This window comes from Trichoplusia ni, unplaced genomic scaffold (genome assembly GCF_003590095.1).
Source record: "Trichoplusia ni isolate ovarian cell line Hi5 unplaced genomic scaffold, tn1 tig00001227, whole genome shotgun sequence".
NCBI lineage: Eukaryota > Metazoa > Arthropoda > Insecta > Lepidoptera > Noctuidae > Trichoplusia > Trichoplusia ni.
In genome coordinates this window covers 31,166-54,582 of record NW_020800102.1, presented here as the reverse complement: position 1 = coordinate 54,582, position 23,417 = coordinate 31,166, and the positions used below count along the sequence as shown (strand labels likewise).

The 23,417-nt window shown below is 37.0% G+C and overlaps 3 protein-coding genes across 3 annotated transcripts in view; all 3 read left to right on the top strand.

Moving 5' to 3' along the window:
- Positions 1–12: 12 nt before the first annotated feature.
- Positions 13–9,995, top strand: LOC113507241 (zinc finger protein 91-like). Its single transcript, XM_026890111.1, has 5 exons — positions 13–427; positions 1,910–3,268; positions 4,151–4,528; positions 6,533–7,651; positions 8,493–9,995. The coding sequence occupies exons 1-5, from the start codon at positions 242–244 to the stop codon at positions 9,720–9,722; spliced, it is 4,272 nt and encodes a 1,423-aa protein (XP_026745912.1). The 5' UTR covers positions 13–241; the 3' UTR covers positions 9,723–9,995.
- On the top strand, positions 434–5,537 carry LOC113507247 (zinc finger protein 417-like). The gene is made up of 2 exons (XM_026890127.1): positions 434–761; positions 4,151–5,537. Exon 2 carries the CDS (start codon positions 4,265–4,267, stop codon positions 5,219–5,221), a length of 957 nt encoding a protein of 318 aa, XP_026745928.1. The 5' UTR covers positions 434–761; positions 4,151–4,264; the 3' UTR covers positions 5,222–5,537.
- Positions 9,996–12,468: 2,473 nt separating the features above from the next.
- The window catches only part of LOC113507243, a 30,270-nt gene continuing 19,321 nt past the window's right edge, over positions 12,469–23,417 (top strand). The window contains exon 1 of the mRNA XM_026890117.1: positions 12,469–13,244. The gene's annotated coding sequence lies outside the window, so the exon portion shown is untranslated. The remainder of the gene's footprint in view (positions 13,245–23,417) is intronic.

The following is a 23,417-nucleotide window of genomic DNA, read 5'->3' as shown; positions in this document are numbered from 1 at the left end:
AGTAATATATTACACACTGAAATTACATTAATATTTTTTAATAACTTATCGATTGATCTTTAAATCGATTTGCAGAAAGGTAAACGTCATTACTAAATTATGAATTGGTTCATTCACCTTCCCATCCCTACAGAAAACGTCAAAGTTTAATACGCCGACGCATGTGTCGAACAGAATTTACAGTAAAATTTCTTGCAAATCTGCAACAAATACTATCAGTAATTGAAGAAAAATTGTTAAAATGAGCCGGCAAGTAGATATTAAGGCTTTAGTATCCCATATAGTGCGTGGCGATGGCTCGGATAGATGCCGAATATGTATGGGAGATACGACGGAGGGCCAAGTTCATTTAGAAGACACAGTTATGATGGATGGAGACAAACCTGTGACGCTCGCGGAACTGCTAGAAGTAATCACAGGAGTCGAGGTATGACAATTTTCGTATTATCAAAGCTCAGCATCAAACGATTTGTTTATTTTCTGTGCAAAACGGAACGGCGTCTTCCCGCCGCGGTGGTTGCAAGATGGCGGACTTTGAGTCCGAGATCGGACGAATGAATTATATTTTTTATCATATCGTTTAATGCTGTAGCTTTTTAAGAACTTTAGTCATTTTACATGGTCTTTTCATAATTTAAAACGATTTTACCCACTTATTTTAAACAATAATTAAAAACCTGTTAAGAAAATATTTTCTCTTTTGTCGCGTCGCGTTTACGAAGTTCGATCGCGTGACGTCACTGTGTGTAATTACCAAATAGGTTAGACACTTAATTAATTTACTTATTACGATAGCCTATTATACGTTTGAAGAAATAGTGAAAACTAGATTATTAAGCTTGAATCGATGTATAATATAATAGTTGAGAAATTTTTGGTTGTAGCTTTCTTCGCAAATTTATCAAAACAAAGTTGGAGTTCTAATCATAATTAATCGTTTTTTGTGAATTGGTATAAAGTTATTTTCAAATTCAACATTTTAAGTATGACAGGAGAGGAAATAGCACAATAGAAACAAATTTACGGACTTGAGAATTATTTTTATCCAACTTTTAACAAAGAGGTGTTACATTCCGCTGCTTTTTGGTTTTCTCAAACCTTGTCGGTCTTGTTAGACTTAAACAATAATCCAAACTTATACAAAGAATCTAGTACTAGGGGCAATTTTTTATTTTTATTAATATAGGAATATTTATCCAAAATTATCAGGTTTTTTTATGAACCACTGCAGTTCAGAGCATGAATTCTAAGCCTTATCTCATAGTTGTTATATCCAATTTGGTCCAATTATCAAGTTCAAAACTAGAAACTTCGAGCTTATGTTGGTTGATATAATTCAAATTTAATTTATACAAAAAAAAGCAAATCATAATTATATTGTTATGATTGATAATGGTTCCCTCATTCGTTTTCAAATTGGGACCCAAGCAATTAATCTTGAGCTATTGGGGAGGTGGCCAAGTGAAATCTACTCAATACATCAGCTCATGATTAAAGTCTGCGATTGGTTCCCAAACTTGTCCCGGTTTATACACAGGAGTAAATCATTACTGAGTTATTATTAATCCTTGGGACTAAACTTATTGTACTAGTAATACCCAATAACACAGTTAAAGTCTATGCAGCATATGACTATTAAAAATGATATTCTATATCACACTTAAAATGAACTCATTACTAGGCTGTGAGCTTACAATACAATTTCACCAGTTATGATACATTTTGAGATGGTAAACCACAAATAGAAAAAACTTTAATCACACTCAAAATGTAATTGTTCCATTTTATCTCTCAATGGATGATAACACTTTTCTGCTAAAATAACTGAAAAATTCAATCTAAAATATAAATAGAAGGGAATATCGAAGAATACAAGTTATTGGCCGTTTGACTAGTCCGGTGCTTGCAGGTGCGGCTGGACGAAGACCTGCCCTTAGGGCTGTGCTCCCTATGCTCGGTATCGGCCCTCCAGGCAGCGGACTTCAGGACCCTATGCCGCCAGGCCAACTCCCAATGGGACACAACCATCCAACTCCTCAACAGCATACCAACGCAAGGAACCAACAAAAAAATAATGGCTATCCTCACAGATAACACGATCACAGTTACCGAGCAGGAGGAGAAAGAGGCCCCAAAAGTCAAAAAGAGGACTCGCTGTGAAAATATAAAGAATCATAAGTGCCAGTGTCCTGGATGCGGTAAGAGGTTTCTGTATGCCCAACATTTGTGCCAACATTTGAAGGAGTCGTCCAATAACCAACATGCGTGTCATATTTGCGCTAAAATTATGACCAGAGAAGAACTGATCACGCATTTACAGGAGACTCATAATAGGGAGCCGTATGACTGTAAGAAGTGTCCAGCCATGTTCAGGTCCTACAAACAGTATAAGGAGCATTTATCGAAGGCCCATGCGTCTGGTGCGTGCACTTGTGGGGAGTGCGGACGTAACTTTCAAAGCCCACACGCGTATTACGCCCATCTCTCAGTACATACCCCAAAAACCTGTCCTGGGTGCGACGAGTTATTCAGAAATCAAAAATGCTATCATTACCACGTCAAGCGATGTTGTAATCTCGATAAAACGCGTTTAGATACACACAAGACCAAAAATAAGGTCACAATTACGGTAAATAGAAGGAATAATAAAAGTATTAAAGTTGGCATGCGGGGTAGTACTGACTCAGAATGCATTTGCGACTATTGCAACAAGACATTCGCTGGCAAGAAGTTTGTCGCCGCTCACATACAGATCGTTCACACGAAGAACACACACAGACCTTGCGTTTACTGTGGGAAGCTACTCGCGGCCGCCCACATGACGACTCACGTGAAAAAGCACGAGTCGAAAGAATCGTTCCAATGCGGGCATTGTGGCATCATTCTGAAAACCAAGCTAGGATATATACAGCATCTAAGACTGCATACAGGAGAAAGGCCGTATACCTGCAAATTCTGCGGCGAATCTTTCTCAGCGTCTTCTAGACGCTCAGAACACGTTCGGAAATGTCATAAAGACTCGGAAATCGTTCTGAAACACGCTTGTGAGTTTTGCCCGGCGAGATTCCGACTGCCGTACCGATTGAAGAAACATGTCAATGCGGTACATGGTGAAGGCAAAGAGCAGTTGTTGCAATTCGAGTGTAATGTGTGTCATCAGAAGTTTAGCAGCTGTCGGGGGTTGCTGCATCATAGTAGGAAACATCAGGATGATGGGACGACTCCTCAGATTCCAAGGTTGAACGCCGTTGGGGGGAAAATGGTGGAATAAGTGAGGAAATTAAAAAAAACTACCCTCTTTCTGATGTGTTAAATCTTTCGTGAGTGCTTATGTACATTACACTAGCTGTTGAGTGCAGGCCCGCCCATTACGAATCGAAAATGATCCCTCGGGATCATAAGATCGAAATAAAATTTGTGTTCATCCTGGTTATAAACCACCTGTGTACCATATTTCGTCTAAATTCTTTGAGTGGTTTTTGCGTGGGGGAGGAACAAACATCCATACATTTAACTTGCGTTTTTATAATATTAGTGGGAGGTAGTACCAGGGCAATATTCAGCCACGCGTACAGCATTGGTGATATCATTCTTCAGGTTCTCGTTACAGCTGGTACTGATCAGGCCAGCTTATAACTGGGACAAGGCATAGGCATTTGTATAAATACAGTCCTCTTTGAATTTCAAGCTGAGCTGGGGTTCTTGTCATATAGGATTTGTTTGGGCCCTTTTTTATTAAGATATTGCCTATAACCTAATCAGCCCATTTGATAGGTGGTTAAAATTGTGATAATTTAAGAAGTGCTATGTATTATACATTTATAAATGGATATCTGGGCAATAATGATTAAAGTAAAAATGTTGTATAGTGATAGAGTAAATTTTAAAATGTAAATTCGAGAGAATTGTTAACGTAGAAGTATAAATAATTTATTTTGAATCACAGGTATTAAGACTATTCTCAATTCTAAAGAATTGTTCTAAAAAATTAAAATAAATACTAATTAAGAAAATAAGCTACTTATTAAACAAGATAATTGCTAAATAGTTCCTTACGCCTCTGTACACATAATGCAAATAATAAACAACGTTTTCATTTAAGTTTTGGCATAAAAACTCCAAAATGAAGACCAAAAACTCATTGTTTTAGGTCGAGATCACACTACCGCTGCCTAACAAACTCTGCGGCCGGTGCAAACTGGACTTAACATCGATAATACCATTTATAAAACTGTGCAAGGAGTCAGCGAAACGCTGGAACGAGATGTCAGACTTTTTGAACGATCTGACAACGTCTCACAAGACCAAAAACCTTTATATCGAAATCGGGAAAGAAATTAGGACTTATACAGATACGTTGAGATGTCCCGTTAAGAAAATAACGTCGCGTAAAGAGGCGCTTAGCTGTTTCAAAATTAGACTCCGTCAACAAATGGTTTATAGAAACCGATTGGCTGATGATAAGAAAGACAGATTTTCACCACAAAGCGAAGACAAGAACCGCAAAATGACTTGTACCGAATGTAAAGTCATTTTTCGCGATCTTTTCACGTTTAATAGACACATAAGTAACTTGAATAAGAAGATGTGCGGACAATGTTTCCAAGTTTTCGAAATGAACGCTTTCGTTGATCATTATAAGTCACACGACTTACCAATATTCCCTTGTACGGTTTGCCCGGAGAGTTTCGAAAAGGAATCGACTCTGTTAACTCATAAATTGAAACATTCTAGGGGTACAGAAGAGTGTGTGGAATGCCGGCAGACATTCCAAAGTGCCGCGCATTTAAACAAACACACAAACAAACATGAAGCGATGATCTGTGGATGTGGCAAAAAGTTCCCAAACGGCATCTGCTTCCTGTCACACAAGAAATTCTGTAGCAAACATAAGAATATCAAATCTTCATACATTTGTGACTATTGTAATAAAAATTACACTAAAAAGAATTGCCTAAAAATGCATATAAAATTAAGGCATACGGTTGGTTGGGTTTTTCAGTGTGACAAGTGCGGAAAAAGACTGTCAAGTAAAGCGCATTTGATTGAGCATGGCAACACTCATTTGAGAGTCATGGATAGGCATGTTTGCCACTGCGGTGCGATGTTTAGTTCTAGAAGAGGTTATGAGAGGCATTTAAAAAAGCACGAGAGTAAGAAATTGAATTTAGTTATGGTTAAAAAGAAAGATATATTATTGGGTATGAGGCCTGAGTGTTAAAGTATTAATGAGTCTCTTTAATAACTTCGTTCATAATTATAACTCATAAGTTTTACGCGTGTATTTATCAGGGAACGGTCGGTAGAATAATTACTCCGGTTGAGTCCGTTATAAGTCGTTTAATCCCTAGAAATGTGCGTGACTCAACCATAATTACATAAGTAGTCACAAAATTGTAACATTTTCGATATTCAACAATCACCATTATCACCTTTTTGGCATAAAACAGGACAAATATGGCCGAATAGGGATGATGACTGGGTATAAAAAGAAAAAATCTCATTAGTCCCTCAGTTAGATAATTGAAAGGTATGAGACACGTATTTTTTCCTTTTTCAGAAAAACTAGAATTGACAAAGATTAACTGCTTTATAGTTTAGGAGAGGCTTGTGACGTAACGATAGAGTAAAATTTATACTCAATCGTGACGTCACGCGTAAGTTTCATTTACTGTAATTTGGTCAATTTAAGTTTGCGGGACAAATAAAAAAATACGTATCCATTATTATACAAAAACTACAAGACGGACACTGCAAAAAAAATTTTCGTCATCCCTATTATGCTTTTAAAAATATACAAAGTCACGCACTCTTGAAACAAAACGTATCATTGATAAAATTGATACCTTCGGCGACAAGGCAGGATAAATAATAGGATTTCTTTCCTCGTTTCTTTAATACTCAAAATCTTTGTGTTTCCAAAATATATATAAATATACATATGTAATTTTACATTGCACGTCACGATACAAAGGAAACAAATAAATTATTGGTCTCTGACTTATTTAACAAAGCGACTGGCGTGTATAGCCAGGAGTCACAGGTTGCAATACTATCTGAGATTTCAATACTATTTTAATTTGCTTGTATTGGATAGCAAATATCCTAGTTGCAGCACTTTCTATATATTTAAAATAATTAAGGCTAGTCTATCGTCTATAGAACGTCCCGTTACTACTAATGGCTCTTTAAAACTGTAAATTATGCCTGAAATTGTTTTATTGTGAAAATAAACTGAAACTAAAATGTTATTGTAAATATCTAAGTCTATTTTTTAATAAAGATGTCTTAAAATCAATTCTGTTTTACTTAAAACCTAGTCACCCGTTACCGTTTAAAACTTACTAAAAGATAGTTAAACTATTCCCCTAGAGAGATTTTCCAAAAAGGCTACTACTTACCTATCTCGATCCTTTTATATCTGTCAACCATAAACCATAAATACCAAAACCAAAGACTCAACATCTTAAATAAAGTTGCCAACTTACCGAAACAAACAAGAGGAGCGGACTGATTGAAAACGTAATTTCAGATGGAGCTGGACCCCGCTCTGCCCTGCGGCATATGCAGGCGCTGCTCCGACGAGACCATCGCAGCCATAACCTTCAGGAACCTCTGTGCGCAGTCCGCACACCACTGGCAAGAGACCTCCGCCACCCTATCCGACATATACCCGCCAACACCAGAAGACAAAGCGTATTTCATCTTCTGTCAGAAGGAAAACACAATCGTTAAAGACCAAATAGATAGGGTTCCCACTATACAAGATGCAGTGGAAAGATTGAATAACGGGTATCAGATCAAACGAGAACGGAAGAGAAGAACTAAGCGCTCGCACGGCGTCCACGTCGCCTGCAAGTGTCCCGACTGCGGCAAAAGGTTCTCCAGACCTGAATATCTGAATATACATCTTAGGAATACGCTGAACAGAGTCTGTAGACATTGCTGTACTATTGTACCGAAGAAAAAGCTAGCTAAACATCTCGAAGCTCACCATGAAGTCGTAGTTTACGATTGCAGCTTCTGTCATAAGCTGTTCAAAGATACATCAGGTTTGAAACAACACATGGATGAGTATCATGGCGAGAATCCACATCATTGCAATGTCTGTGGCAACGCGTATACAAACGAGAGGGCTCTGAAAGCTCACGCTCACTCCCACTCCTTATTCCACTGCACCTGTTGCAATCTGAGCTACGAGAACATCAAATGCTATAAGTACCATCAGAAAGTCTGCAAGATTAACGACCGTCCCTCGGTCCAGTTTCAGCAATTCACTTGCGATCACTGCGGCGTCACTTACAACAGAAAACCCTCGTTAAGAATACATATAGTCCAAAAACACCTCAACGTTTTGCCCTACGTATGCCAGATTTGTGGAAAGCGCACCTCTACGTTAGCGCATTTGAAATCGCACGAGACTGTCCATAAAACGGAGAGGCAAATTTTCCAGTGCTATTGTGGAGCGAAGCTGAGGACTGAGCTAGGTTACCAGTTACATTTGAGGATCCACACTGGAGAGAGGCCTTATGAGTGCGAGCATTGTGGTGATAGGTTCCTGTCGTCATCGAGGCGTCTCGATCATATTAAGCGGAGGCATCGTGGCGCGAAAGACTTTAAGCATGGTTGCGAGCAATGTCCGGCTCGATTCGTGAGACCTTGTGAATTGAAAAAGCATTACTTGACCGTACATTTTTCGGTGGTTGACGTGATGCCGGCTAAGAGAGAGATTAACCCGATTACCCGAAGACTAAGGCATACAGTGCCGAGGAACTAAGATGCAAGAGAAAGAGTTGAGTTTATTTTTGTGTGATATTGGTTTATGGTGACGGAAAAACTTCGCGAAAGAGTTTGATAAAGTATTCTTTGTTCATCTAGAACCATCTAGAACTATTACTCTAAAAACTGTCTTTTTCTAACTTTTCAGTACCTATATTTTATTTTACCTATAGGCCTACTATCACATGTTAAAATAATATTATTGCAAGTGTTTAGGACGCAGTACGTCCTTTGTAAAGTTACAGAAATGTGAGCGATGCCTAATGATTTGACAAAAAACGTGTAGATTTTAGTTTTTAAATTCAATATATCTGCGTGTTCCAATTCAGCCAATATGTATTTGAGAAAAAAAAATACGAATGGTCTACTATGGTATTAAAAATATTTATTCATAAAATAAGTTATTGGTATAAGTATCAAATTATGTAAAAATATTGGCCTTAGTTTAATATAATAGCAATTATTGATCCATGTCGAGAATCTGCTTAATAAACGTTTTTAACTAAAATATTAATTAATTTTAATTAACCAGTACACCTATTGGGAATATTATTTTTTCATTTTTTCTTCAAAATGTAGTGCAATGATATACACGAACTATTAGAAATGCTACGTACGGGTTATGAAATCGAAAATAAAATGTAACCTGATCTTCAAATAAACCTAAATCTCCCCGAACTTTATTACTGACAACACTATTTATCACATTCCAGATGAAAGAGGAATCCCTCGTACCGATCGGCGCGTGCGTCGCCTGCGCCAGCACAGCACTAGCCGCGCAAGAGTTCCGCGTCTTTGTGCGAAACTCCCAAAAGCTATGGCGGAAAGCCATCATCAACCTGGCCACCATACCCGCCTCAGCAACATCCCCCGTCAAATCAGTCTGCGCATTTGTGAAAGACTCGGACCTCTCCATCCAAACGTTCAAAGATTACACCAACAGTGACCCAAAAACTATACTGAACAGATTAAAAAATCGCGTCACAAAGAAAACTGTGGACAGAAAGCCGCGCGGGGCCCGCACAGGCCCCGCCTGCTCCTGCCCCGACTGTAGGAAAGGCTTTTTGAGCCCGTACTACTTAAATATGCATTTAAGAAACAGTGGCCATAAAGAAGCTTGTCTAATCTGTGGCTCGGTCTTCGTTAGAGGGAAAGAGATGCAAGATCATTTAGCCTCAGTACATAACGAGAAGGTTTATCTTTGCAAAAAATGTCCTATACTTTGCACGTCTGAAGCGTTATTAAAGAAACATGTGAAAAAGGCCCACAGTGCCGGCGCTCTGACTTGCTCGGACTGCGGCAGAACATTCCCCAGACACGCGTCTTTCGAAACTCATTCACAAATGCACGCAGTCAGGACTTGTCGAGCGTGTGGAGTACAATTCACGAACAGAGGATGCTACAGGGAGCACAGGTCCCAGTGTGAACCAGACGCGAAGCCCAACGCTCAAACTGTCCCTCGAAATAGACGCTCCAACATCAGAGACCCAGCCACCTTCACCTGCGACCATTGCGGCAAAACGTACAACTCCAGACCACAGCTCAAAAACCACATACTATGGATACATATGGACATCCGACCTCATCAATGCCAATGGTGTGGAAAGAGGTTTTACACTCCCGCGCGGCTGGCTGAACACACTGTTGTCCATACCCGCGTTCGAAACTTCGAATGTGACATTTGTGGCGCGAAACTTGTCTCCAAAATGGCCGCCGTGTACCACAGACGTCGGCATACGGGCGAAAGGCCGTACGAATGCGAAGATTGTGGGGAAAAATTCATTTCGGCGTCACGTAGATCTGAGCATGCCAAACGTAGACATAATAAAGGTTTTAGGTTACCGTGTATGAAATGCCCCGCGAATTTCGTTAGGAAACACGAGTTGAAAAAACATATGGAGAAAGCCCATAGGGGGCAGGAAAATGCCCTTGTCTGGCCTTAAAATAAGTAATGTTAATGTATGTTGTTTAATTGCTGTGTTTGTACAAATATCATGGTTTTAATTAAAGATGTTGGCTAGAGAAGTTGATTATTAAAATGTTATAACGCCCTTAGTTTTATTAGGGACTAGGTAATTATAATTTTTAACCAATCTTGACGTTATGAAAATGCTTTTAGATAGTTAATGGGAAGTGTTTTTTGAAAGAACATTTAATTTTCAACCTGCAAATCATTCATATTTTATCGAACCGTAGTTTAGTCAAAATCTCTCGAAGAAGGAATGCTTTCGTAGGCACACGTAAGTTTTCCACGATCATAAAAAGTATTTTGAAAACTGTCGAATGGCCGATGAATTAATGGCAATAGGATTTAATTTTTCAATATTCGTATTCTCCTAAGCATTTTGCCAACATAATAGTTCAAATTCATTTCAAATTTCCATTCATTCATCGGTCCCTGTGAATAGCGGAATTAAGGCCCTGTATTCTGTATGACCTAACTGTAAATTTAACCCGCTTACCAGTACTTGCTACGTACACTTGACATTAAAGATGTATCGCCTACGTTTATAACATACACTTGTTATAAAGTTAAATAAATAACCACAGCTCTAGTTTCTATTAGAAAAATAAGTTACATTTTTATTGTTCCGTAAAAAAGTGTTAAAACCAGATCTTCAAACTGATCCATTGTTCTCTGCCCGGCTGTATCTCATGAACCGTTGAAGTTTTTACAGATGATGTGTTTCTGTTGTCGCCGCGCGCCGTAACAAGAATACAAAAATAAGGATTAAAAAAATTCGTAAATCTCATTTTAAATGTCACTCCATTCAAACGTTCTCAAAATCGATCCAACCGTTTTTATAGTTGTAAATTGCATTGTCATCGGGTTTGAAGCTACCCTAAAAACGACAGCCTGCTAGCTAATCGGGAAATGCCTCAAAATTGAGTTGCAAAAATCCAATCGGACCGACAAACAAACAAGAAAGTGTGTGTATAAAATCGTGGGAAAATTAAAGATGAAGGTTAAATAATTAACGTTATTGCGGTCATTAATTTATTGCGTGATAAATAAGTTGTGCCCCTTAAAATGTGTCCATACATTGTTAATGTTATGATATTCAATTAATTATGCTGTTTCAAACATTTGGGCTCAAACCAAAGGTACTGAATTAATTATTTAATTTAAATTTGAGTCATTGTTGATGTAAATATGCCTTCAGGGCCCCGATTCTGCTATTTTACAATGGCCGATGAATGAATGGCAATTGGATTAAATTTGAAATTATTCCTATTCTCTTAAGCATTTTGCCAATACAATAATTGGAAGTCAAATGTATTGATCTTGGGTGTACTGTCCCGTACTAAATTTCAATTATTATGCAAGAAAAAATACAAAATATGTCATTTTAGGCCAATTTTCATTCATTTATCGGCCATTTCAAATAGCAGAATTGGGGCCCTGATATTGTAATGTAATAAACGAATGGTTTTTATATTTTGTCTTGTGTATTTATCCTATGCTCATTAAATAAAAAAACTGTTAATTCTCTCTGAGTAAGTTCTGAGTGACCGGGATGGTTGGCGCTCTTTGGGGGAGGCCTACGTTCAGCAGTGGACGGCGATAGGCTGAGATGACATGATGACATGAAGTTCTGAGTTACCTTTTTTTGTCACTCCATTGTACAAGATCCATTTAAATTTTAAAGGCTTCAAATTTATCTGATCTCCGCAACCTAATAGCTATGCCAATGCAACATTTTAAAAAAGGTAGTAATTTCTTTTTGCTGAGAATACATCTAATTAGCAAGCTGAAAGACAGAATATAATAGTACGACTTGATATTGTAATATCTTTATGTAGACCTAAAAGACGCAAATAAAAAAATTGAAGCCAAAATGCTAGTACCCAAATACAAATACCTACGTAAACATCTCCTATTTTGAGGTTATACAACTGTCAAGTACACTAGCTAGTTCGCGACGTTCGCGTAAACGAGTTCAGGTAAACCGTTTGTGATTAAATACTAAACATGAGAAGTAACACTTCTGCATTATGGAACCACTTTGATAGAGACAAGGAGCAGGGTGTAGGCATTTGTAAATATTGTAACAATTCGCTGTCGTATAGATCAACTATTGGAAATTTGAAAGAACATTTGAAGAGAAAACATCGAACCGTTTATGATGAACTGGTTGCTGAATGTCCAGGACGAGGTTAGTAAACACTAGTTCTTATAGAAATCTACATCACTAGCATATTTTTCTGTAACAAAATATGTGCTACCAAGAATATTGCAAACGTAGGTATGAAAGCAAAAATGGAAAATTCCAACATATATTATCAATTTATATGTACATACCTGTTTCTAATGGTATTTTAGTAGTTTATTTAAAAAACATATTCCTTGCAAAATAATTTATAAATTCGTAACAATGGTAGGTAAGGTATACTCAAAAATAATAATATATTGCTTTTCCACAAATTATGCTGTCAAAAATGTCTTATTTATAATAACTTTACTTTTAGTTGTGGAAAATTCGCATCCGAACCGATTTAAAAAATACAAACTGCTGTGGAATTACTTCGAAAAACTTCCGAATAAGGCGGCTGTTTGCAAATGCTGCTATAACACGTTAAGCTATAATTCGACCTCTGGTAATTTATTTCGCCATATCAAAAGAAAACATCCCGACGCCTATGAAACTATGATGAAACAACTTGACTCGGATAATGAAGGTATTTATACTATTTATAAGCTGATGTTTCTTTTAATTAATTACTTACATATGTACAATGTTCCTTGAACATTAGGACAACAGTTTGTAAGTTAATTATTGTTGCGTTCAACATAATTTTATTTATACAAAAAAAAACCCGCCTTCGGCAGGGGCGAAATGTCTTTTTTGAAACTCTGCAAATTATGTATAGTGTTTAGTCTGTACAAATTGTTTTTGAAAATCTCACCTTAACTTAGACGAGTACCTACCACCAGTAGTCTGCTAATATCTGATATTTTAATCTGCTATCAGATCTCATACGTCATTATAGTATACTGTGGTTTTACTTATCTGTGGCTGTTATTTTTGTCACTTTGTTTTGACAGCTGTAGTCGAATAGTGACAAGAAGCATCTGCTATTTGGTGATTTAGCGCATAGCTGATAAACGAATATCAGTTATTTTTAATGCGGAAACCGTGATTCGTTAATTATTTTGACTATTTTAACTATTAGTTTTTTTTTAATAAATATGGATAAATAAAATCAAACTTACAGAATAGATAGGTTATATGATATTATCGAACTTAAAATAGGAACGTTAACCTTTTGTTACGAAATGCCTAGAACAGCGGCGATTTGGCATTTCTTCACGAAAGACAGTGTAAATTTAAGAAGAGGGAAGTGCAATGAGTGTCATAAGTTACTTTCGTATAAATCAACTATAACTAATTTAAAAAAACATTTAGAATTAAAACATAATCCTTCGTATCGAAAGCTGCTCTCGCTTGAAAACCGACACAGTGGTAAGTTTACCTTAAATAACCGAGTAAAATCAGACTTTTCCTGTATTTTTTCGTTTAGATTTTAGCTTATTGATATTGCTTATTGATATTCAGTTTTCAATACTCGTTGAATGTCGTGAAAAAAAAAACACAGCTTTTAAAACGGTATTTTTATATTAACTGTTTATTAATATGTATCTGTTATGCATTATAGCATTAAATTTGTTTTGGCCGTGCGTTATTTCATGACGTCACTTTTGACAGTTACTGTTAAATGTTGCCATATTGGTAATTGAAAACCTACCAATCTTACCATATTAATTTGCCTAGTTTTAATCTGGTTATCATAAAATTGTTTCTCTTCATCACTTTGACTCGATGGCAAACTTTCTTTTATTTATAGATCGTTTATAGAGTTAGAGTTTCGCTATGCCGCACCAAAAATAGGGACACCTGATGTGAAAAAGAGACCGATATGTGACGGACGAATCACTCTGTAGCTAGTAAAATAATATCGAACACAACTAAACTTTGCATAAGATTAAAACTAAATTCTTGAATTTGTTCAAGAAACTTCTTAAATAACAAACTATCTACAGCAAAGTAAGAGAAACGCCAAAAACTGGCAACATTAACAAAAATAACAGTCGTCACGAACGGTTATTAAAGCCGATACAAACAAGCATTTCAAGCTTCCATTTTATTTCACTAGATGGCGTTACTAGTAATAACTTCGCAAGTAACATAATTTAGAAAGTGACTTTTATTTTCACACTTTGCAATTACATTTAATCATTTACCTTCATAAATAGGCTATAAAATACATTTTCAGTTAGAATTAGAATGTAAAATCGTTTTTTTTTATACATAAATTCAAGATTTTATTTCTATTTTGATGAAAATTGCAAAAGTATTAAAGAAGGTTTAACTACTAATATAACATATGGCGTCCCCAGTATTTTATAAAAAGGTTTATTAATAAAAGCAGCGAAATCCATAAGATTATTGTAAAATTCGAGTGACTAAGGTCAAATTAGTAAACCGAAGTTGGAGGTTATTGCGTGACGTATGACGTAGCATCAATGAATTGACATAGACAACGTCACGCATGTTTTGATATCTCTTTTGAACTGACAAAAGAAAACAGCTATGTTTTTTTTTCTGTCTGTAAGTTGTGAATATGTTGCATGTTAGTTACTTGAAAGTACTTGAAACTGAAATAAATAAAATGTCATCGTGACGACTTCGTGTGTTTGTAGATTGTAGTAGCATCACTGATGTAGTTCAAAATTATAGCTGTTGAATGCCTACATAAGGCTGTATTAGAGCCAATAAGAGGCCTGCAGTGGGACAGTTACAGGCGAGTGTTAGTAACAGCTTCGATAATGGCGCCCCACCGTGGGGCAGCTCACAAAACTAATCAATGTCTGGTCAAGAAAAAAAAATATTTACGTAAATGTAAAATTACAAAAACAAACCTTTTTTTAACTTGAAATAAATTTTAATTCTTAACATTTAAAAAATCTATATTTCTTATTAACATTGCGAGTAAAACTAAGTTATTTTTATACGGGTGAATTGTTTGACTTGTGACGTCAATCGCGTCCCTAGCCGGTCTTTTGACAAGACCTCTTAGCATGGGGTAACGACAATGGGTGGGGGAATCAGGTGCTTACCCCACCCTACAAACTTATTCTTGGTCTGTTGTTATAACATCGCTTACTCTTTATAGATACAGGTTTTATTATAACGCCTTTATTTATCCTCACCTTTAGGTTTTTTTTGTTCGTAACCGAGTCCTTTGGACTATATTTTTACCCATTTCGAAGATTTCGTTGTCAGATTTCGTTACAAACTTTGCGGAATTATTTATTTGTAAAGTAAGTGTAAAAAGGTCTTACAAAAATAGATGTTACAAGACTTAGTGCCTTTTTCGAGCGCTGAAAAAACTTAGGGCTTTATAATTTAAAACGGAACACAATAAATTTTAATCTTTTAGGTACTTATTAAGCTAATTGAAATTATAAAAATCTTATTTAAAACAAAAGCTAAATATTTTATAACATACTACTATTGTCATGTTTGTCATCATACTTCAATTTGAACAAATTTGTAAATTGTAAAATGGAAACTGATAAATCTTTTTTTTTTATTGATCTTATCCATATATTTTTTTTCTGTGGGCTATAAAAAACAAACAAACAGCTGACGATGATTTTAAAAAACTTTTTATCTCAGCTTAAAATATTTCTATAAATTAAGTACCAGTATTTAACATTTAATACTATAAATATGTTTTTTTAAAATTCTGTGTTTGAATAGCTACCTTATATTTTTATTCGAATTCTGGACCCCGATAATGCTATTAAAAATGGCCGATGAATGAATGAAATTTGGCTTAAAATGACAATTTTCTTTTTATCTTAAGCATTTTTCTACACAATAATTGGAAATTCAGTGTGGGATGCTAAACTCAAGGTCAATACAAATAAGTTCAAATTATTGTATTGGCAAAATGCGTAAGAGTGCGTAATAATTTCAAATTTAATTCAATTGCCATTCATTCATTGGCCATAGTAATATAGCGGAATCGGGGCCCTGATGCCTAGATTACAACAAAAATTACGTAGGTATTGGCTATGCTAGAAACGGCCTTATGTAAGTTATATATGGTTAAATATTATAGGATTTCAGTAGTATATAGGTGTATTTTCAAAGTGCAAAGACCTTTGCTATGACTAATGCGTACCTAAGTATTACGTAGGTATTGGCGTAAGAAGTACTAGAATAATTAATTAGCTATGGATGCTTTCATTAGTAATATGACCAAGAAATATTTTTAAATTAATACTTAAAAGTAATTGATAATACGAAAATATTGCAGAACTTTTAAATAGAAAAATAATTTCATAATTGAACTCGAAATAATTCAACCTCATCTGTTTTTAACCTTTTTAAACTTCGAATGGGTACACGAGAACGTGATTCCGAACACGCCACTCGTCTTGCCAGGCAGCCATTTTGTTTTTATTTACAAATGATTTTAAACTCTAATTCCTAAGACATACGGTCTAAAATCATTTGCTGAAGTTTTTTGTTTACATCAATCCGCCATCTTGAAATGCCTTAACTCCCGCGTCCTGTTTACATTACGAAGCCCTTATTACGTGTCACTAAGGAGTATTATCGCTTGACAAATATACGGATTCAGTTAACTCTATGTCGGTGTATATGCGTAGAACGGCGCGGCTTGTTGTCGACGTAAGAGCGGCAACGTCGCGCGTTTCGTCCGTTGTTTATATTGATCATTTCTATAAATGGATGGTTCAGGTACCTGGATCCCGAGCCTGGAGTCTTAGGGATGTGTTGTGTAATGTCTCATAACTTCCATAACTGTTTTTTGTAGGTTACAAAGAGAAATCGGTCCTGTAGCTGCTAGATTGCGTTTGGAAGGGGAACTTCGTAGAAAGATTTTCTAGAGCAACGGTTTAGCAATCGTTTGGTTACTTTATGCCGTGGTTAGGCAGTTTCTTCAAGGTTAGAATTAGATTACCTTACTGAAGGCCTCTTAAAATCGCTTTATAACAATTATCTATTTTAGGATCAGGCATCTTTTGTAACTACTCTCGTTAACAAGGCACCCGGATTAATCTGAATAGGTACTTATCACAACTTTCATGAATGTTTTTCTTGAGTTTAGGCACAAATATTTTTGAAAACCCCGCGACGCAAGGATTAAATTCCTTAGTGCGGGAGTCGTTTTATTCAATATCTTTTGGAAATCTGTCTGGCGGACTAAGTATACAGTAAGTCAGATATCCTATTTAAAAAACTAATATTTAATTGATACTTTTATTTGACAGTCGGATTTCCATCCGACTGTCTTACTGACTTAGCATTGTAATATGGAAATATTATATTGCTAAGCTGAGAATTATTTTGATTAAGTTATCATTGTTATATTTCAGTGCGCTTTCATTTAGGTCTCCACTCGAGTACTTACCTATAATTGCAGAAAGTCGTTAATTCTTCCCCATTTTGAACCCTCACAATTTTAAAACGGCTCAACCGATCTTTATCAAACATGTCTAAGAACAACGGCATAATAATTCACCTTTAATACGAAGCAAACTGTATTGAAATCGCTCAATCAGTTCCGGAGCTACGATGCCACAGAAATACACGTCAAACTTATAACATCCCTCTTCTGCGATGATTAATAAATTGAAATTAAAAACTCCCGACCCAAATTCAACATTCCTATCACACTTAACAAACGACCTGATGACGTTGAAGACCTGAACCGATTTCCGCCAAACGGTTAGGAACACTTTCGGCTGAAACAAAAAAACCGCATTAAAATCGGATCATCCGTTTGGCAGCTACGATGCCACAGACAAACACATACACACAGACACGTCAAACTTATAACACCCCGTCGTTTTTGCGTTGGGGGTTAAAAAGCGATTTACTAAGTACTATCAACTCTAGCAATGTATTCCATTTCGCACTATTATCTAGCTTTATAACGTGTTAAGACTTTAAAAATACGCCTAAAGAAAAGAGAAGATCTTCTATTGATTTTATTTCAATGTTATTCACAATGTCATGGATTTTCCTTGTATTAAACAGCGTAGAGTAACATTGAAATAGCTGATTAAGCTGAAGAGTTTGTTTGTTTGAACGCGCTAATCTCAGGAACTACTGGTTGAAATTGAAAAAATATTTTTGTGTTGACCATTCGTTGAGGAAGGTTTTAGGCTATATACCATCGCGCTGCGACGAATAGGAGCGAAGATACAATGGAAAATGTGGAAAAAAACAGGGATGGTATAAATCATAACTTATATCTTCTAACCACGCGGACGCAGTCGCGGGAAACAGCTAGTATAAGATAATATTCCACTTCTTAACACAACGCCATCTAGTCTCAAAGTAAGCAAAGCTTGTATTATGAGTACTAGACAACTGATAAACGTACTTATAAAGTGTGTTATATTGGTCACACACCACCGTCTACAAACACTGTCTTATTTAACTTATTTTGCAGCGTTTCCTTAATGATCAATTTATGTGTGTATGTGTTATTGTAAAGAAGTGACAGCGTGCTATGTTGTGGAGTTTGTTGCGCCGTTTCTTCTTCACAGCTAGAGCACTTGGGAAGCGGTGAAGGGTGGGCGATACGGGGAGCTGTCTGGGTAACTTTGACATTCAATAAGTGCTACTTTGTAGCTAGTCCATTGTTAGTTTGTGTTTTTGGGTATTTATGAGGGCGCAACTGTATATTTTGTTGTGTATTTAGCTTAAAGCTAAAAGTTTTAAAACCAAATTTGTGGGGTTGCCACCGTTGTCCCACATTATTTCTAAATACATACTAGGTATACATAAATTACATCCAGACGCAGAACATTTTCGATGGCCCGCGTAAGACAAGCCGTATGTGATCCGTAATCTCGTGGCGAACTGCTAGTATTAAAATAAATACCGACCCAAAGTCGGTTGTTAAAGTTAGTCTTAACACAGCATATGCCCTGTCTATTGGAAAGGCGACCAAACCAGTTCACACCGGTTACATTTAAATGGCGCCGAGCTACTAAATTGGTAAATTAACATAAATCTGGTTTTAATATTAATTAAATGTATTTTTAGATCTGGATTCTCGAATGCATTTGTGAAGGTAGACATAATCAGTGCCGGCGTAAGGGCCACTGACACCCCGGGCGAAAATATTGTGGCGCCCACTTGAGGGAAGCAATATCAAGTGTTAGTTTTTTGCTGATCCCAAGTAAAATTATATTAAGAATTTCATCATTCCTTTAGCGTTACGTTTGGCGGTGGAAGTATTCCACCTCTAGCGTAAAGCACAGCTCTGAGGGTTTGCGCCAGGAGAGGCAAGAGACTCCAACTTCAGACCTTGGCGGCACCCAGAATTTGTCGCCCTGGGCCATCGCCCCCCCCCCTAACGCTGGCACTGGTCATAATCAATGTACAAGAATAACAAAAATATAAACAAAGTTTCAAAAGGTTTAAATTTATTTAGGTCTGTATTACGTAAAGTCTAAGGGGTATCGTGTTGCCCAGGTAACTGGGTTGAGGAGGTCAGATAGGCAGTCGCTCCTTGTAAAACACTGGTACTTAGCTGCATCCAGTTAGACTGGTAGCCGACCCCAACATATTTGGGAAAAGGCTAGGATGATGATTACGTTAAGGTGATAAAAGGAGTCTGGAAACTAGGGCAAGCTTCTTAAATGTATGAAAAACAGTGAACGCTACAAAACTGAAAAGAAAACGCATTAAAAATTAAATGAAATTTTGCGTGGATGGCATCTTACTAATATTATTAACGCAAAAGATTGTATGTATAGATGTTTGTTCCTCTTCCACACAAAAAACACCAAACGGATTTAGACGAAACTTGGTACACAGATAGTTTATAACCAGGATTAACACATAGGATAGTTTTTATCCGGATTTTATGTTCCCGTGGGATCATTTTCGACTTGTAGCAGGCCTGCGGGCAGCGAATATCTATACTTCTATACTAATATATAAAGCTGAAGAGTTTGTTTGTTTGAACGCGCTAATCTCAGGAACTACTGGTTCAAATTGAAAAATTCTTTTTGTGTTGAGTAGACCATCCATCGAGGAAAGCTTTAGGCTATAAACCATCACGCTGCGACGAATAGGAGCGAAGATACAATGGAAAATGTGAAAGAAACAGGGCAGGTATAAATCATAACTTATATCTTCTACCCACGGGGACGAAGTGGCGGGCAACAGCTAGTCAAATATATAATTTCCTATCAAATCAATCACAAAAAAATAGCTAATTGTGGTTCGAAAATATGGTTATCATGAAGAAATACGTACATTAATATTTTCTACATTCATGTTTAAGTCTTGTAGACGCTCAATAGATACCGTGCCTCCAACAAGATAGAAAAACGGGACCGAGCTGCAGCTAGCAGTGAAAGCTTGCTATGTCTGCGTGGGCTGAAGTTATTAGCTTTTCACACCGAACACAAGAATACTTACTTATCCAAACTACTACTATAAATACATACGGAAGTTTGTCTGTTTGTTACGCTTGCACTAAACTTTTTTTACCAGGTTAATCTTTAAAATCCTCATGGAATTTCCCGGCTTTTTGGGATGTGGAGAGGTAGAATTTACACTGAGTGCAACTCCTCCTGTGTTCCAGAATTTTTTGCGATAAGCACTTATTATTGGAATTAAGAAAACAGATTCAGATGTGGTGCTTGGTGCGTGGTGCTTGGCAACTGATTCGAACTTAGTGGTAGGTGTAGGGATACTGTTATGTCTCCCTCTAGCCGTGGAGAGAAGAAGAATGTATTTTTTCCTTCACCTTTTCAGTCTTCCGATTAATGTTGACTGCATGAATACCCGAGTGATAGTTTACCACGCCAAAGCGACTGCGTTCGATGTGACCCCGCGTAACAAAATACTTTTTATGATCCTCGAATGCTTGCTCTAAGACCGAAAATCACGCTTAAGTAAACCAAAGAATAAACAATGAGTTCTACGGAAATTCAATAATATTTACCGACAATCTACGTCATATAACAAAGCATTGATAACCAGACAACGGTCTTCAATTGTTAGCACATGTGGCTCTTAACTTTGTAGATACAGCTTTGCAATTAAAGTACGTCATTTAGGCTTATATGTGTAGTTGTGTACCTAATAGAACCAAGAATAATACAATAATACACAAACTAGTTTAATAATATGTATAATTAAAACAAACACAATGAAATAAGGCATAAAAAAATCATCGCCACCTCTTCCGGCTGAGACTGTACCCACAAAATTGGCGGCACTGCCACGTTGAATGACAATACTAATCCACTGAGTGAGGTAAAAGCCAGCCTTTGGGTCACGGGAAGTGTCAAGAAGACGCTTTGCAAGATCTTTAAAAAGAGTTTTGGCACTGGGCCCCCATGGCTCAAAATTTCGACCCCAAACGGCTCAAAGAAGTAACTAGTATCTACCACTGCATTACTATATTTGCGCCGTTTGAGGTTCTCAGCAGCCGAGCCAGCACAACACGGGCGCAGTATCCGCTCAAGGAATCAGGCTCAGGACAAGCATTCGTGGATCACACAAATTATTCCTCTATACCGATCGGCTATTCAATCAGTACGCGTCTATCAATTTCAGTGCCATGTACTTTCATGTTATATTTAGAGTAAACACTTACTGATAACGACTTTAGACCGTGATAGCCATTTGATAGATAAAGATTGCATGGATTGCCGAGTGGTTGAGGTCACGCCAAACACATCGAATCGTGTCGTGAGTTCGATCATTTATTAGGACAAGCATTGCCTCTATAAAAATGAAAATTGAACTTCAGCAACAGTTTAATAGGTAAAAATTTGATAAGAGACCGACTTACCTCAGTTGGCCGGCCTGTTGGTCTAGTGGTTGATTTATGCTTGTCCTGAGTCAGACAAAGACATCCGGTCTTTGTACATGTTATTTGAATGTTTGTGAAACAGGAACTCACGAATTAAATTGCTAACTGCGAGAGTCGCTTTTCTTATTAATTCTTTTTCTTTCCATTCACGGGTTAACTTCATGAGAAGAGACCCGGTCCTTTTTAAAGGCCTGCACGGGGACACAGGGCCAAAGTGCAGAGGCTTTCTTGAGAACTTATTGAGTGACGACTCCGTGGTCGAGTGGCGTACGCACCGGTTTCAAGGGGTCGCTAGCTCTGAGGTCCCGGGTTCGATCCCCGGTCGAGGTCAATGAAAAAATTCAAATTTCTACATTGTCTTGCGTCTGGGTGTTTGAGGTACCTTCGTTGTATCTGAATTCCATAACACAAGCGCTTTAGCAACTTACGTTGGGTTCAGAACAATGTATGTGATGTAATTCTGATTATTATTAATATTGGTTCTTTTCCACATAGACATATCGCACTTGTTTTGAAACTGTTATCTGCTGTTTGATTAATTATTACCTATTGCGATAGATAAAGAACTCTTTTCTGGTTTTTACCGATCGCTTCGATGAACGAATTTGTACTGACACTGATCGGTAAACCCAGATTATTAATTACTATTTTTAATGACTCTCGCATAGAGGCATCTAATCCTTGTTTAGCGAGAAGTTTCACAAACATACAAGTCACACGCACAAAGACACCCAGACTCAGATCACACAAATGTTTGTCCTACGCGGGGATTGAACACAAGACACGTCGCGCTCACTGGGTTTGTCGAGGTGACCTCAACCGCTCGCCTATCCTGTTATAAAATGAAATAAGAAAAGAGTCAATATACAGTGTGACAATTCCAAACTAGTGTTAATTAATTTAGAGGTCTCTTATTTAAGACGCATCCTTGACACAGTTCTCGAATAGTGCTCGATCAAAGAAGAATGAGTATGAGTTCGTGATCTGTAGAGGCCGTTTTGAATGGCTGGTGTAGGCAACGCCAGTGTTAGAAGGCACGCATCTAGTATATTTATCTAGTATATTTAAGCTTATCATTAATCTTTCTCAATTTACACACAATGCCATTTATTTCAAACTAAACAAATATAATATATAATAAAATATAATATATCCTGGGACAACTCACACACGCTTATCTGATCCCAAGCTAAGCAGAGCTTGTGTTACGGCAACCAGACAACTGATAAACTTACTTATATATTTCTAAATACATACATATTATAGATAAATTACACCCAGACACCAGAACAAATGATCATGCTCATCACACAACATTAGTCCTGGGCAGGAATCGAACCCACGACCTCCGGTATAGCAGTCAGGGTCACTAACCACTAGACCAACAGGCTCGAAAAAGCTTGTGCTATGAGTACTAGACAACTGATAAACATACGTTGATTTTATTTTATATGTTGATTTTAACCCTCGCGACCTCATCCAGGGCGAAGCTTGGGTTGGGAATATGTCCACACTCTCAGCTGCCTAAGTCACGAGGTAGGATAGCCCATGACTTGCGACGTTAAGAGACCGTTAAAAACTTACCAATATTGGTCCCGCCTTTCTGAAGTTTATTTTAAAGCGCCTTCCCTAAACTTATCCAAATTGATTGAAATGACATTTTCCGTTACGTCCGTTCATTAAAAATAAATTACGGAAAAATACTAAAATGGATATCTAAAAAATATTAAAATGTCCACAAAAACTTATCAAAA

Coding starts and splice junctions, on each gene's coding strand:
- LOC113507241 (XM_026890111.1), top strand. CDS start 242: ATGAGCCGGCAAGTAGATATTAAGGCTTTAGTATCCCATATAGTGCGT. Junction 3,269..4,150: donor TTGGGGGGAAAATGGTGGAA/TAAGTGAGGAAA, acceptor TCATTGTTTTAG/GTCGAGATCACACTACCGCT. Junction 7,652..8,492: donor AGCAATGTCCGGCTCGATTC/GTGAGACCTTGT, acceptor ATCACATTCCAG/ATGAAAGAGGAATCCCTCGT.
- LOC113507247 (XM_026890127.1), top strand. CDS start 4,265: ATGTCAGACTTTTTGAACGATCTGACAACGTCTCACAAGACCAAAAAC.